Source organism: Grampus griseus (assembly GCF_964374135.1).
Source record: "Grampus griseus genome assembly, chromosome: 13".
Taxonomy (NCBI): Eukaryota; Metazoa; Chordata; class Mammalia; order Artiodactyla; family Delphinidae; genus Grampus; species Grampus griseus.
This window is the reverse complement of record NC_139007.1, coordinates 10,229,817-10,244,988: the sequence shown is the minus strand read 5'-3', so window position 1 is coordinate 10,244,988 and position 15,172 is coordinate 10,229,817. Positions and strand designations below refer to the sequence as shown.

Here is a 15,172-nt window from a genome sequence, read left to right as displayed (position 1 = left end):
AAGGAGAAAAAGGAGGGACTTAGAGACCAACCTTGTGCACACATTCAAATTCAAGTGATTGATATCATCTTTATCATCTTTTACAGCAATGTCTAAATCAAAGGCTTCTTGATCTTGGATAGATCTTTTGATTATGGAAGATCTGGACTCTTTCACATTATAAATAACATTAAGCTGTAATAAATAACAAATAAGCATAAATAATAAGTTACTAGCAATAATTTGCCTTCATTATGTATCCTAAATATTAGGTAATGATTCTCTTTGGGATAAACCCAATTAGACTGGTAATCTTCAACTTAAAAAAAAATTAGTTTTACTAGCTAATGAAGTATCATTAACAAATATAATTATAAGAGTTTATAAACGATGATGTTTAAAATTGAGAAAATTGTTAGGTAATATTCCAAGTATCAGAGACCATCGTGGACAATATTCATGTGCATTTTTTTTCAAATAATATAAAACATTCCCTTGAGGGAAAAAGTTAAACTATTGCCAAGTTTCCTGAAAGCATCCACTAATTTCTAAGCTCTGCTGCTCAACTGGAGTTATTTTTCACAAACTGGAACTATCAGTAAGATAAATCAAAATGTTTTCACCCAAGAGCCTTGGTGGAACAAAAACCTATTCAACTGCTAAGGCTTCTTTTTCGATCACACAATGTTTTTCAAAGAGGATGAAATAAATGATGGATTTCAAGTCAACTGGGTCTTTTTCAGCATATACTCTGTGCCCACCACCAATGTGAATGGAGCTGTGGGGACCCTGAGGAGGTGTGAGGACCAGTGTTTTCCTCAAAGGGACCCTAAGATCAGAAGCTTGGGAATGTCCTCTAAATTTCCTAGGCTTGCCTCGTGTCAAGTCGAATCGGGATCTATTTAAATTCTTCACCCCTTCCGTTTTTTTTGATACTAAGGTTCATAAACCTTACTATTATATGTAATACTGTATTTTTTTTTTGCTAATACTTAAATCTCACACACACACACACATGCCTCTCCGACCTAAACGTGTAGTGTCCACTGTGGATTTACATACTTTAAAAAAAAATCCTCTCTCTAAGCCTTCATCTTTCAAATAATCTTTCAAACCTAAGAGTTCCAACTTTTTATTCTGCCACACCTACATCATATAATCCTTCCTCCCCTTGATCATTCTGGAATATCTCAGTCTGGACATTCTCCAACTTTTTCTTAAACTACAATTAAAAGTGTAGAGTGTTCTTGGAGCAGCTGAAGAATGGTTCCATCAATTGGAGAGATAGTCTCCGCGATTTTCATTACCCCCTTTCCCGTGGCACGCATTTTCCTTTAGAGACCAATCTCATCACAGAACAAACACGACTACTAGATTTGTCCCCTGGGTCATAATTAATATTCATCTATAACTAAGTGTTAGCATTTATATTTGGTCCACAACAGAGCTGAACTGCTCACTCAGAGAACGTCAAGAAATCTTGCAGTTTATTTCCAATAGCTTTGCTTTTTATCATTTATTGCAAACCTGAGAGTTTTCTTGCCCTCCTTTTTCCAGAGCACTTACAAAAATATCAACTAAAGGAAATGTCAATACCTATTTCTGGGTGACCAGCTTTTTTGCAACTTTTTTCTCCATTACAAAAAGTACCTATTGGTCCCTACGTTTCATTTTCTGCATGTTAATGCAACATAGGACTGGTGAACATTCTGACCACTAGGTACCATATTTACTGCTGTGTCCTTCAAATCTCAAATAAAAATCATCTGACTTCAGTAACTTATCTACATTTGGTTTATCAAGAATGAGTTCCAACCAATTTGGTGGTTTAAGTACATAAAATTTTTCAATCGTATCTAAAATATCTTATGTATTTACTTTTGGATTTACTCTTCACATGAAAAGACAGCTTGAGAGTGAGAATTTTCACTTTGGTCTTTGTTAGTAAAGACCAATACAAAGGGACTTCCCTGGCGGTCCAGTAGTTAAGGCTTCGCCTTCCAACACAGGGGGTACGGGTTCGATCCCTGGTTGGGGAGTTAAGATCCCACATGCCTCATGGTCAAAAAACCAAAACATAAAATAGATGCAATATTGTAACAAATTCAACAAAGACTTTAAAGAAAAAAAAAAAAAAAAAAAGACCAGTACAAATTATTCACTCTTTTCTCTTTCTATCCTTTTCATTGAATACTGTTCTTTATAACTGTGATTTTTCCTTGATTTTAAAAAACACTTACTGTGTTTTGAGTATCGTACGAAATAATCTTCACATCATTTCTAAGTTTCCAAATTATACCTGACCATGTACCCTTCACATTGTGCCTTAGAAAGTACATCTGTTCTCTCAACTAGAATAGTTGTACTGGTTTTTGAAAAAGTACTTTTTCTCTATAATAGCCTTTTTTTTTTAACTTTCTCAGTAAATCTTTCAGGGTTTGTTTGGTTTGTTTTTTCTAACCAAGCACATAATCTTTTTCAGTACTATCACATATTATTTTGCATCCCAGTAACATGGTTCTAGGTCCCCATGATTTTCATGTATTATTAAGCATAATAACTTCCATTCAGTATTTTATATACTACTTCCATTTTATTGTATCCCAATTACACCATAAAGGGTAGATTTCTTTAGATTTTCTTCCTAGAGCAGAGCACTGAACATCTCATGCTCTAATTGTTTTATTTACTATAATATAAAATTTTACAGCACAGGGACACATTTCCCATCTTCAAGTCAATTACTTATAATACCATGTGGACCTTTATATTGTTAAATGAATATTAAGAAATGGTAAGTAAAATGCTATATGGTTATCAAGTCATAGTAGAAACTCTACCCAGCATTACAATTTCTAAGCTGTATTTTTACAAAAGAAGGTGGGAGTTCCCAACAATTCACATGAATCATATTGGAGGATTTTAATCCTTACTTCAAAAAGCATATAATACTCAAGAAATATTATCAAACTATAGATTATCAAACTATGTAGTTGCTGTCTACTCACCAGCTAGTAACATCTCCAACACTTTTTGTTAAAGATAGTGATTTATCTTGCCTAAGTCATAGAACTAAATCATTAAGAATTTTATATCATCTAAGTTAAAGATTTAGCAGTGCCCCAAACCAAAGAATTAGTAGAGCAAGTCCTATCTAACAAAACAAAAATAAACATTATTACATACCTGACAAATAGCAAATCCAAAACCGCTTGCAGAAATATTAACTTCAGTTGGCTGTACCACAGCAAGCTGAATAAAGGTGGAAAAAGGTGAATAAGGCTAATTGTCCATATCTACGTCCTTCCAACCGGCACAAGAGACCGCTGTTATCCCTCACTGGGAGTGTAAGCTGTGTGCGCTGTGAAGTTCTAAGAACTTCACGTGCCTCACGTGTCAAAAGTTATGGGTCAACCAGATAAGGGGGGGTGAAGGCTGAGGAAGTACACGTTAGTGCCGTGGACAGGTCTGCCCTTCTGTAGGGGCTGTAGCATGGAAGACAAGAAATGCAAGTCATTCCTCCCTCCACAAGCCTCGCTCAGCATCGAAGTCGCTGGCCTTCCCGAGAACACAATGGCACACCATCACTGACTGGAACCAACACTCCTTCCTTTTCCTTTGCCATCACCCTTCTCCCTCAGGTTCTAGCCTTAAAGTTACCGCTTTCACCCATTACCCTCAACTTCCTACAAGGTTAACCAAGGGAAAAAAGTTAGGGTTTAGCATAGCCCTTCATTCCATTTTAAAGAAAGATTTCTACTACTGGTTCTATCAATTCACCTAAGAGGACATGTGGTGCAGCCTAAAGGAACATGGTCTTCGAAATCATGGGTTCAAATCCTAGCTCTACTGTTACTAGCACCATGATCTTGGGAGAGTTAGCTAAACTCTCTTAGCCTCCGTTTTATAATATGTACAGTGGGGATAAAGGTACTTGGTCTGAGAAGTAAATGCAATAAATAGCACATGTAAAGAAATCTGGCACAGGGCCTGCAAAGAATAGGAGCTCAACGGGTATTCATTCCTCTCCCAGTAAGACAGGGCCCACGTTTCCTGCTTTTCCAAATCTGTCCAAAGTTCTCCACCCCTCCTCCCTTCCCCAGCTCGGCAAATTCAACCAAAGGAGGGTACTCCTTCCTGCCAGCACAGAGCTCTGGGAACAAGTCTTTGTTGAAGTCAACAGAAAGGAAATAAAGCGGTACTCCGGCAGAAGGAAGCGTCTACACAGACATCTGGAGAGGCACGCCCTTGTCCACACCTCAGCCGTCTGGAGGAGAAAGCGGTTCTGTGTGTTAATCACAAACTTCACAGGACTCAGTGAACCGGACCCCACCGTGGTCACTTGGATATTTGTCTCTTCTGTGTTCATTAGGGCTGCAAACTCAGACAGGGCCTTCAAGGCCACAATGGTGTCCTGTTGGGAAAAGAAAAAGATGTGTGCACATAAGGCTATATTAAGGCCGCCAAAGAGTAAATTTCAGTCACGTTTAGGATACCACTGCACACTCATCCGCCTTCCTTGGGAGTGGAACTCTCCTCGATTCACCTTTGAACCTGCTTGACCTGGAGTCCAGGGAAGACTCAGAAAACATCCGCTGACTAGAACTGAGCTCCTATTGTACCGGGTACCGGAGACGACAAATGGCTAGTGAGACAGGGAACTCATTTATCCCATATGGGTATCAGATACGATGTTTATATCAAAGATGAGAAAAAATTAAAATTAGTAACTTAAACCTTTGATTTAAGTTACTAAACTTTTTAACTGCCATGTAATTTTATGAAGTCATGAAATAAAGCAACCACATATATAGAGAGAGATTTAATTTTATAAATGGTTTATATATATATATAAATATATATATAATTATTTTTATAAAGAAATTTAAAGTGATCATCACTCACCTGGGTAGATGCAAAACCTCCCAAGCTATTTCTCTGCCTGCTTAGCCACCTCATAATCGGGATTCCCTCAGAAATCTGATGCTGCAGGAAGTGTGAGAGCAGTGCATAGGCCGCAACTTCAATATCCAGGGAGATTGGTTGCCAGGATTCAGAAAGTCTGGACACTGGTGACACCCAGAATTGCATGTCTCCTGCGGGAGAAAAGTAGTAATGGTCTGGCCAAATACAGAAAAATTACACTTGATACCACTAAACATTCCTACACTGGTCCAAGTTCTCCCTGACTAGCATAAAAGTATACATGTTTCTATACATGTGCATATTGATGCCAAGCAAATATACGCATATTCACACACACACACACACACACACGTACTTACATGTCACTTCTTAAACTATTAAAACTTATAAAATTTCATCCTTGTCCTTTTACTTATATTTGAGGACATTTTGATAAAAATATTTTCCCAAGAGAAATTCCATATGTTTGGCTCAAGACCAAAAGGCTATAAATTATTTTTTTAAAAAACCATACTCTATTCCAGACCATCCCAAAATATATTAGGACACATTGGAAAGAACCCTGTTCTGGGAATCTGCCATTAACCAGCCCTAACGGGAAAGACTCCTTTTTTCATTATCTGAGAGGTGGTGTTATAAGTTCAAAATTCCAAGACTCCAAGAAAAAATGAGGGACCCTGGCCACCCTAACAACCTTCCTAGAGATACTCCTGCTAGCCCCCAGATGAACATGCTATGCGGTACCCCCTCCCCATTCTCTTAAATATTACTATGTAGATGATGACTGCACTTCAGTGGAATGTGAAATAACTACCACTTAGCCAAGCAGAGAAGCAGAAATGTCAAGGACTACTTCAGCCTCGATGCAATAATCTGCTAGTCCCCAGCACTGCAACAGGTAACAAGGATGTAATCTAACTTACCGCTAATAATAACACACTCTTTTCTACAGTCTCAGAAGTCTCTAAGCACTTTCCATAATCACCCCTTCTTGAATGAACAGAGCTTTAAATAAACTGACACGACCTAAAACTCTTTCTGCTCACCCAGTCCTTCTGCCACACAGAGGCCATTTGGAAAGTCATAACACCTGTACTTTTTGTCCTGTTGTAGCTCATAAGCAGCTGTATGATTAAAAACTCACAGTGCCCATTCCAAGACTGTAAAAACAATCATACAGCTCACTAACAGCATTTTTTGACATTTGCATTTCTGTTAGCATTTTAATTCACATTTTCGAACACCTACAACGTGGTAAGCCCTGCACCTTATCTCATTTAATCCTCACGGCAACCCTAAAGCAGCTGTTACTCCCATTTTAAGACGGGGAAACTGAAGCTCCTAAAGGTAACTAACGGAACCAGAATTTGAGTCCAAGTCTCTCCAAAAACCAAGGACTTCATGATCACTCAAGGCCACCAAACCAGAAATGGCAGCAGACGATTCAAAGGGTAACTGACACGTGGCAGAACATATCTAAAAGAAGGAAAAACCCAAGGCCCCAAATTCTCTAGAAAACTCTTGGGGAGAGTAGCAGCAGAATGGCCATGTCAACCCTTCCTGATCTTACTTGCATCTCATTTTCATCCCATTCAGAAGACATAAATGTAATCAACTTCGCACCTGGTGTACAAAACTTTCTCACATCGTTTACACATTTCATAACGCAGAACGGGTTGCACACGTTACCTTCTTGTTCTGCTCTCCAAGTCAGCATATTCAAAGCGTCCTTGGCTTTAGGGCTTCTCACGGATGACAGCGCATAAGTTACAAGAGCCAGGGTGTAATTGTCTGAAATTCCTCTATCGAATTCAGACTCCAAAAAGTTGATAGACTCCTGCACATCACTATTAGGCTGGAAAGAAAAACTATATATTTTACTATTCAGAATAACCTGTCACCAACATATTTAAATAAAAAGAATTTTCAAACATTCATTCAAAAACCATTTCAGTGTCTATTAAGCACCCGCCCTTGTCCTAGGCAATGGGAATCACCCCTGATCACTGACATTTAATGATCTGCCATGTATTTTAAAAATAACATTGCTTTTCAGGTTCTACAAGCAAATAGGCACCATTCCGTAGAGGGAATAAAAAATAAGAAGTGCAGCTTTTGCTAGTGTTTTTCCCATTGACTCTCACGAACTAAGAGGAGGGCATAAAATATAGCCTGAGAAAGATACCTCTCTTATATGACCTCAGGTGTTGAAGTTCTAAATTGAGGGGAAAATATATATTCTCAGCTTTTGGGATGTGGCCACAAATGCAAAGCAGAAGAGTACTCAAATTCGAGACTTCAGATGTGATGGAATATGGCAAAATCCTTTAATTTTCCAGACATGTATTTGACCCATCAAGACCTACCTTCCTTGTGATTTTCCACCCACTATTTATTAAAGATTAAATACCTGATACTTTTTATATCCCAGGAGAGAAGTCACAATATAAGCCGTAAGGGTTACTGGACTTTTATTGCCACCTTGAAGCTCGCTGTGGATCACTCTTCCTGGCTCCCAAAATTCACCATTGGATTTTTGATGTCCTTTGAGCCAAGCATATACTCTGTGTAACACATTCTGGTCAATGTCTATGTAAGGATCAGCTTCGAGGAAACATCTTAAAACAAAAGCTGACAACCTTGGTGAAAAGGGGGGGAAAATTACATAAAATACACTTTATACAGTCCTCCAAATTATACTGAGCAATAAAACACCAGCAATAACAACCCTTTTCCCCCATCAGAAGATTCACCAAAGGGCCAATCACTGAAGACAGAACAAAAGGAAGAAAGACGACAAAGAGACAACAAAGTGAACAACTCAGCTGGGCCAGTGGGCACGGCTTCCCCTTGGGTGTGGCTGGGAAATTCCAGGTCAACTCACAAAAGAGCAGAGTTGGTAAGAACTTGGAAATCATCTAATCCCGCCTCTTGATTTTAAAGGTTGAGAATTCGAAACTCAGAGAGAGTTAAATAAACTGTCCAAGGTTATGCATCTTTGGACTGTTCCGGGTATTTACCAAGGAAGATCTCATCACACACTTAGCTCAACCCTAAAGCAGTGGATGAAGTATGTTTAGTTCACAATCAAACTGTCGTGCTTTTGAGTAGAAGAAATGGATATTTTCTCTCCTATAGGACAGGAATCAGCAAATTACAGCCTGTAGGCCAAATCTGTCTGCGCCAAACACAGCCCACAGTCTGTTTATATGTGCCTCTCCCCACTGCACAGCCCCCAACCTCCACCTAAGAACAGTTTTTAAACGGAGAAAAATAGTGAGGATGGGGACTTCCCTGGTGGTGCAGTGGTTAAGAATCTGCTTGCCAATGCAAGGGACATGGGTTCGATCCCTGGCCCAGGAAGATCCCACATGCCGCGGAGCAACTAAGCCCGTGAGCCACAGCTACTGAGCCCATGTGCCACAACTACTGAAGCCCGCATGCCTAGAGCCCATGCTCCACAAGAGAAGCCACCGCAATGAGAAGCCCACGCACCGCAACAAAGAGTAGCCCCAGCTCGCCACAACTAGAGAAAGCCCGCGTGCAGCAACGAAGACCCAACGCAGCCAAAAATAAATAAATACATTTATTTTTTTAAAAAAAAGAAAGAAGGAAAGAGGGTGGAGGGAAAAAGGGAAAATATGCAACAGAGGCTCTATGGGGCCTGCAATGCCTAACATATTTACTATCTGACCCTTTAAAGAAAAAGTATGTCAGTGTCTGCTACAGAACATTAAATACTGAGGTGAAAAGAACATCAGGCAATAAAACACTGAAACCCTTCTATTTATGGATCTACATCCTGACTCGCGCCAAAAGAAAATATGAAGCAGATCTGTTTCACCCTATAAAAGATTTAGTGTGGCAAACATTACTAATATCCAATATGATGCAGTTCTCTTTCACTTTGGGTACGCAGAAGAATTCACTTCTTTGCCCACTTGAAGTTAGGCATGGCCATGGGGCCAGCTCCGCTCATGGTAAAGTGATAAGAAATCTTATACCGGGCTGAAGCTTCTAACTGCCACTGCTGGATACTCCAGCCCTCTGTCCCCAGGCTAGAGGCTCAGGGTGAGTTGGTGGCTGAAACAAAGACTGCAGAGCCCCCTGCTGAGCCACAGTGGAAATGCAGCGTGAGCACAACCTTTGTTAATAAACCACTGAGATTTAGAGGGTTGTTACCACGGCACACCTTATCTAACCCTACTGACACAATTAGCCAATCTTTTTCTGAGTGAAAAATGAACTGAAGATAGTACAAGGAGAGAGTAATCATCCAAAATCAGCCATGTGGAGATTTCATTCTGGAGGAAACTCTGGAGGTTCATTACTTAACCTCATCACTGTTTTTTCACAAAAAATAAACTTAAAGAAACTACATTGGGGCTTCCCTGGTGGCGCAGTGGTTGAGAATCTGCCTGCTAAAGCAGGGGACACGGGTTCGAGCCCTGGTCTGGGAGGATCCCATATGCCACGGAGCAACTGGGCCCGTGAGCCACAGCTACTGAGCCTGCGCGTCAGCTACTGAGCCTGCGCGTCTGGAGCCTGTGCTCCGCAACAAGAGAGGCCGTGATAATGAGAGGCCCGCGCACCGCAATGAAGAGTGGCCCCCACTCGCCGCAACTAGAGAAAGCCCTCGCACAGAAATGAAGACCCAACACAGCAAAAATAAATAAATAAACTCCTACCCCCAACATCTTCAAAAAAGAAACTACATTGACTGTATTAATACAAAATTAGTGTTGATTGTGTCCGATTAAAAAAAGATCTATGTCGGGCTTCCCTGGTGGCGCAGTGGTTCAGAGTCCGCCTGCCAATGCAGGGGACGCAGGTTCGTGCCCCAGTCGGGGAAGATCCCACATGCCGCGGAGCAGCTGGACCCATGAGCCATGGCCACTGAGCCTGTGCGTCCGGAGCCTGTGCTCCGCAACGGGAGAGGCCACAACAGTAAGAGGCCCGTGTACGGCTAAAAAAAAAAAAAAAAAAAGACCTATGTCACAATACTCCATATTTCTAACCAATTTTTCTTACCAGCTGCACCATCATCATATTTTATTGCTGCTTTTCCCACCAAAAAAGAGGGGGATTTATGACTTATCTTTTCTAAATAAAAACGTCTGATGTACTAGTGTTTTAAAACCATATTTAAAAAGGAGAATCTCTTTTAAAGCCAGGCTATGGAAAAAGCAGCCTCCAAGCTGATACAGAGACACATCTGTCAATTTCATGGCCATCGTGACCTAGTGAGAGCCCATTCGGTGACATGGATTTGTTCCATTGGCAAAAACACTTACCAAGTGCTCCCAGAAGGGTCATCATTCCCAAAAGCACTGAAAGAGCCATCTTCCCTCTGATAGAGAAGTTCTCTCTGGTAACCTGAAGACACCAAAATAGACAGATAATCAACGTAATCAAGTTGCAATGAAGGGAAGTTTCTAATCATGACTTCATATTGAGGAAACACGGGCAGAGAATGGGAAAGAAGACATGAAATCAACTAACGTTGAATATTTTCTGTATCATGTGCTGTGGGAGATTAAGAACATCAGGACTTTTCAAGTAGAATGCATAAAATAAGAACCGCGATAGCCCCAAACTGGAATAAAGTCAGAAGAATACCATCACACAGACAACAGTTCTATCCATTCAAAAGCAAGTAAATTAAAAAGCGGAGTATTTAACTCTGTAGTGTAAACTACAATGGTTTCAATGCTTAGTCATCTAAAATTGTTTGCTACCTAAGAAAAATACTAGCTACAGTATCATAACTAAAATTTAAAGCTAAAACGAGAAGTAAAAATACTTTCTACTCTTAGACCACCAGCAGAAGGGAGAAAATTGCTAAATAATCTAACACAGTGGCTCTAGAATTTTTTGGTCATGACCAACTGAGGTAAACCCCCAAACTGACCTGTGCGCCCAAACGTCAACTCTAAGTTCTCACTATATAAAAAGAACATGGTGGTGGTAATGAAGTCTCAGCATAGAACTAAATTGGGAAGGGCTTATGGCTCACAGATCTGCTTTAATAAAAGCAGATGTTTCATATTTGCAAATAAGTGGTTGCAAATAGAGGCAGATGTTTCATATTTGCAAAGCAATGCGTGCAGGTCTCAAAGTCCAGTGACTGAGAAATCACAGGCCAAACACTGAAAGAGTCACCGGACAAGCCCAACAAACCAACTCGCTAAAAATGATATTAGCCATAATTTATCAATAAAAAGTAAGCAGAAGCCAGAAACATTTCCAGCGCAAGGCTTTATCAGTGATCCTCTGATAACCAAGAATTCTTCCCGAAAACTACAGGATTCTACTACAGGAGGGGAGGGCACACAGAATGAACCCAGCAGCATGGCCATGTAGTGCCTGGCAAACATACTCACTGGTGAAACGTTGAATTCAATCCCCAATAAACTCTAGTAACAAAAACATTTTACTTTATGAATACCACATTTTAGAAGCATCAATAACTATAATTAATTATTCATATTTGACTAACAAAATATGAGTGTTAGTCATTTAAAATTCGTGAATTTGCTCTTGCCAGGTCCCAAACTTTTCTCATTGAGCCTTTCCACAAGAAACCCCAGCGAGATCTGAGTATCTGATTCAAGCTACAGTAAGACAAAAATGCTTAAAAAACAAGACACTGTTTCACGGTGATCTTTAAGACCTATGGTAAAAGAGATGGAAACAGCATTTAAGTGATGAGAGAGTTTTCTTAATTTGAAGAAGGGAGTGTTAGGTTATACTCTTTATGTTTAAAACTGAAATATTACAGCATGGTAACTAACCAGTCAACTTTTATCCAACTGTGACTAGGTGTCAGGAACTGGTCAAAGCCCTTTTCAGGTATTAACTCAGGTAATGCCACAACTCTATGATGTAGAGGCTATCTGCTTTTTAGAGATGAAGAGACCTGAACTTAGAATATATCATGTGCGAGGTCACACAGCTCATAGGAACTGAAATTAGGCATTAGCCAAGGTCCATCTGTCTCCAAAGCTGCTGCTTCCTACTAATTCATAGAGCTCTTTCAATGATTAATATATGAAAAGTTCTTCGCACAGTACCTTTTACATTCTCTCGGTAAACAACAGATATCACTCCGTAACATAGGTGTAGAAAAAGACTTTCTAACCACCAAACTTTTAAGAAAAAATAACTGACTACAAAAAAATTGTTTCAAACTTTTCCATGGCAAAACACTATAAACAAAGTTGAAAAACAGATGACAAATTAAAGGAAAATATTTGCAACATATAAGATGGATAAATGGCTAATCTTCCTAACATTAATACTATACAAGTCTATGTATATGTTTTTATATATTAATACTATATATCTTCACATATAGATTATATAAAGAATTTTTTTAATTTAGAGGAGAAGATAAAAACTCCTACAGAGAAAAAATGGACAAAAGGCAAGTACAGACATTTCACAAAAAACAAAGAAAGACAGACCTTAAGACAGGAAGAAATGTTCAACTTCATAATAGGTAAAATGCAAATGAAAACTACATATTGAGATACCATTTCTTACCCATCACTTTAGCAAAGATTCAAAAGCTTGACCATTCATCCTGTTGGGGAGACTGTAAGGAAACCAGTACTCATCCGTTGCTAGAGGGAATTCCAAATGGTACAACTCCTGTGCAGTAGAATGTCTATACCTTTTGACCCAGTAATCCTACTTCTAAGGATATATCTGAAGATATACCTCCAACAACACAAAAATATATATGCAGATGACTGTTGATTGCAGCATTATTTGTAATTGCAAAAACATTGGAAACTACCTAAATGCCACCAAATTGGAGACGGGTTGAATAGACTGTGGTACATGTGTACAACGGAGTACTATGCAGCTGTGGAAAAGAATGAGGACTCTCTCTGAGCTGATGAAGAGCAATTTCCTGAATATACTGTTAAGTGAAAAAGGCAAAGTCTAAAATAGCACACATAGTGTACTACCTTTTGTGTAAGAAAAAGAGAAAATAAAAAAACATACGTTAATTTCTGCTAAGATTGAAAAAGAAAGAGAGAGAGAGAGAAGTTAAACAAGAAAGTACGCAAAACGTTACCCCCAGAGGGTAGGGAGAAGGGATCCGAAGAGGGAAAGATACCCCTTTGCATACACCTTTTAGAATAAGTTTGACTTTTGGAAGCATGTTAATGTTTTACATATTCAAAAAGTAAAATAAACAAGAATGGAAAAAATTCAACGACAGGCACTATTAACACAACCTTAGTTCACTCTAACATGTTTTAATTAACCTTGAAGAAAACGCAACATATAATCTCTTCCTTTGTCAGAGCTGGTCAAGGATCACAGAAAAGCAGAGTAATTTTCTAATGTTCACAAAGGAAGTGAGCAAAAGAGGTCAAGACATTCTCCCTCAGTTTCCAACTCAGGAGTAAATCTACCAGGTAGCAGAGTTTACGTGTGAACTCAATCTGATATAGGAGGAAGGGAAGGGGAGGGGAGGGGAGGGGAGGGGAGGGGAGGGAAGGGGAGGGAAGGGAAGGGAAGGGAAGGGAAGGGAAGGGAAGGGAAGGGAAGGGAAGGGAAGCTCCAGGTCCCTCCATCACTAGAGGAGGTACTTCTGTGGGAAGATGGACCAACCTCAGGTGAGGACCAAGTGCCTCCAAGGCCCTGAATCACATCAACAATGGCAGTTCCAAGTATGAGTTATTGTAAAACCTTCAGAGAGATGAGATCATGGAGATGAGATCAGTGTTTATGGAAATTACCCTTCAGGTGGCTGCCCTCCAAGAGTTGCCATTAATATCAACAATTAGCACAGTTCTTCCACCAGGAGCAACGAGCCCAGAGAAGGGGACTTGCAGACACAGTCTACAGGTATGGAGTACATTTCCTGAGCTGGTTTAGATGAAACTGAAAATCCAAACCTCCAGCTCTGCTCCCTGGGCAAAACAGGAGGGAACCCAAACCAAGTAGGTCTCCTGTGAGGAGTCCTTCCTTGTCTTAAGCCAGACATGCATCATTAGAGAACCCTCGGCTGCATCGTGATAGATGAGATAGGCAAAAAGATGGTTTTCTCCAAAAGTTTATGAGGAAATTAGAGTACTGCCTTCAAGTTCATAGTCTTATGAATAGCTCCTGAGTTACAAAGTAACAGCATAATCAGAATTAACAGACACTTCTAAAATTTAAAATAATGATTCATGAAATGCTGTTTATAAAGGGTCAGACAAGATACATACTTAGTGGGTGGTGAATTTTCTTTGAAATAGCCATGAATGGAAAATATTTACAATTTATCACAATAAAGAGGCAACTAGCACTCATAGAAACACACAGAAAACTAACATTCTAAACATAATTTGACTTAGTTTACCACAAGTGTCAAAATTGTATACAAATAAATTAAGTAAAATTGGCTGCCCAATCACTTTCTCTGGTTAAAAGCTGATAAAAATATCCCTGTGCTAAAAGAAGAGTATTTGTTATCAACTTCCTTACTCTCTCTGACATGAATGGAAAGTGAGAACTTCACCAACGTTTTCTTTTTTAGCATCTTCACTATTGCCTCTAGCCATTCTTGTGATGGCCAAATGCAGCATCAGAATTCTGAAACCTACTTTTTTCCTGTTTTTATTCCAATAGAGAAAATATAATGTGTTTTCAGCTAAGTTTGGTCTGAGTCTTACTTGAAAAACTGAGCCGCATGCACTGCAATTTAAATATTTGAGAAAAACAAGTGGTTTAAAATCTCCAATTAACAGGTCTGGGATTTCTAGTCCTTGTCAAAAACAGTTTCCATGTTACGGTTCTATTTTTCTTTTTGACAGTGAAAGCCACTTCATTCAATGATGTAGCTATTGTTTTGACCAGAAAAACAATAAGTTAGGTTACTGGGCTCCTGGGCCAAGCATGATTTAAGGAAAACCATGCGCTGTTCACAACTGACATTTAAGTAACATAAATCATGACTTGCGCCAAAGCCACTTTAATTCCTTAAAAACATAAAAACAATTACAGTATATTTGAAAAAAAAAAACAAACTTTGGCAAATGTGATAGCAAAAGAAAAAACAGAGTCTCTGAAATGAGACACTGATTTCATAATGAAAATCATTACACTGAGAAGTTTTTGTCCACTACTTTGAAATATAATTTAGTTCCTCATGTGAAAAGATACATTTTGAGGAGCTCATTGGACTGATTCCCATCAGCCATTTCACCAGCTCAAAAGGTAACACGTTGAAACCTCAGGTCACATTTCCTAGCTCATGAAAACG

The 15,172-nt window shown here is 39.3% G+C and overlaps 1 protein-coding gene across 2 annotated transcripts in view; it reads right to left on the bottom strand.

Moving 5' to 3' along the window:
- CD109 (CD109 molecule) overlaps positions 1 to 15,172 on the bottom strand; it is a 180,585-nt gene that overhangs the window by 77,965 nt on the left and 87,448 nt on the right. For both annotated transcript variants that reach the window (XM_082668521.1, XM_082668520.1), the window contains exons 24-30: positions 10,200 to 10,281; positions 7,316 to 7,544; positions 6,595 to 6,760; positions 4,885 to 5,075; positions 4,238 to 4,393; positions 3,166 to 3,231; positions 32 to 174 (exon numbers count right to left, since the gene is read on the bottom strand). In XM_082668521.1, the coding sequence (XP_082524647.1) occupies positions 32 to 174; positions 3,166 to 3,231; positions 4,238 to 4,393; positions 4,885 to 5,075; positions 6,595 to 6,760; positions 7,316 to 7,544; positions 10,200 to 10,281 (1,033 nt within the window). The remainder of the gene's footprint in view (positions 1 to 31; positions 175 to 3,165; positions 3,232 to 4,237; positions 4,394 to 4,884; positions 5,076 to 6,594; positions 6,761 to 7,315; positions 7,545 to 10,199; positions 10,282 to 15,172) is intronic.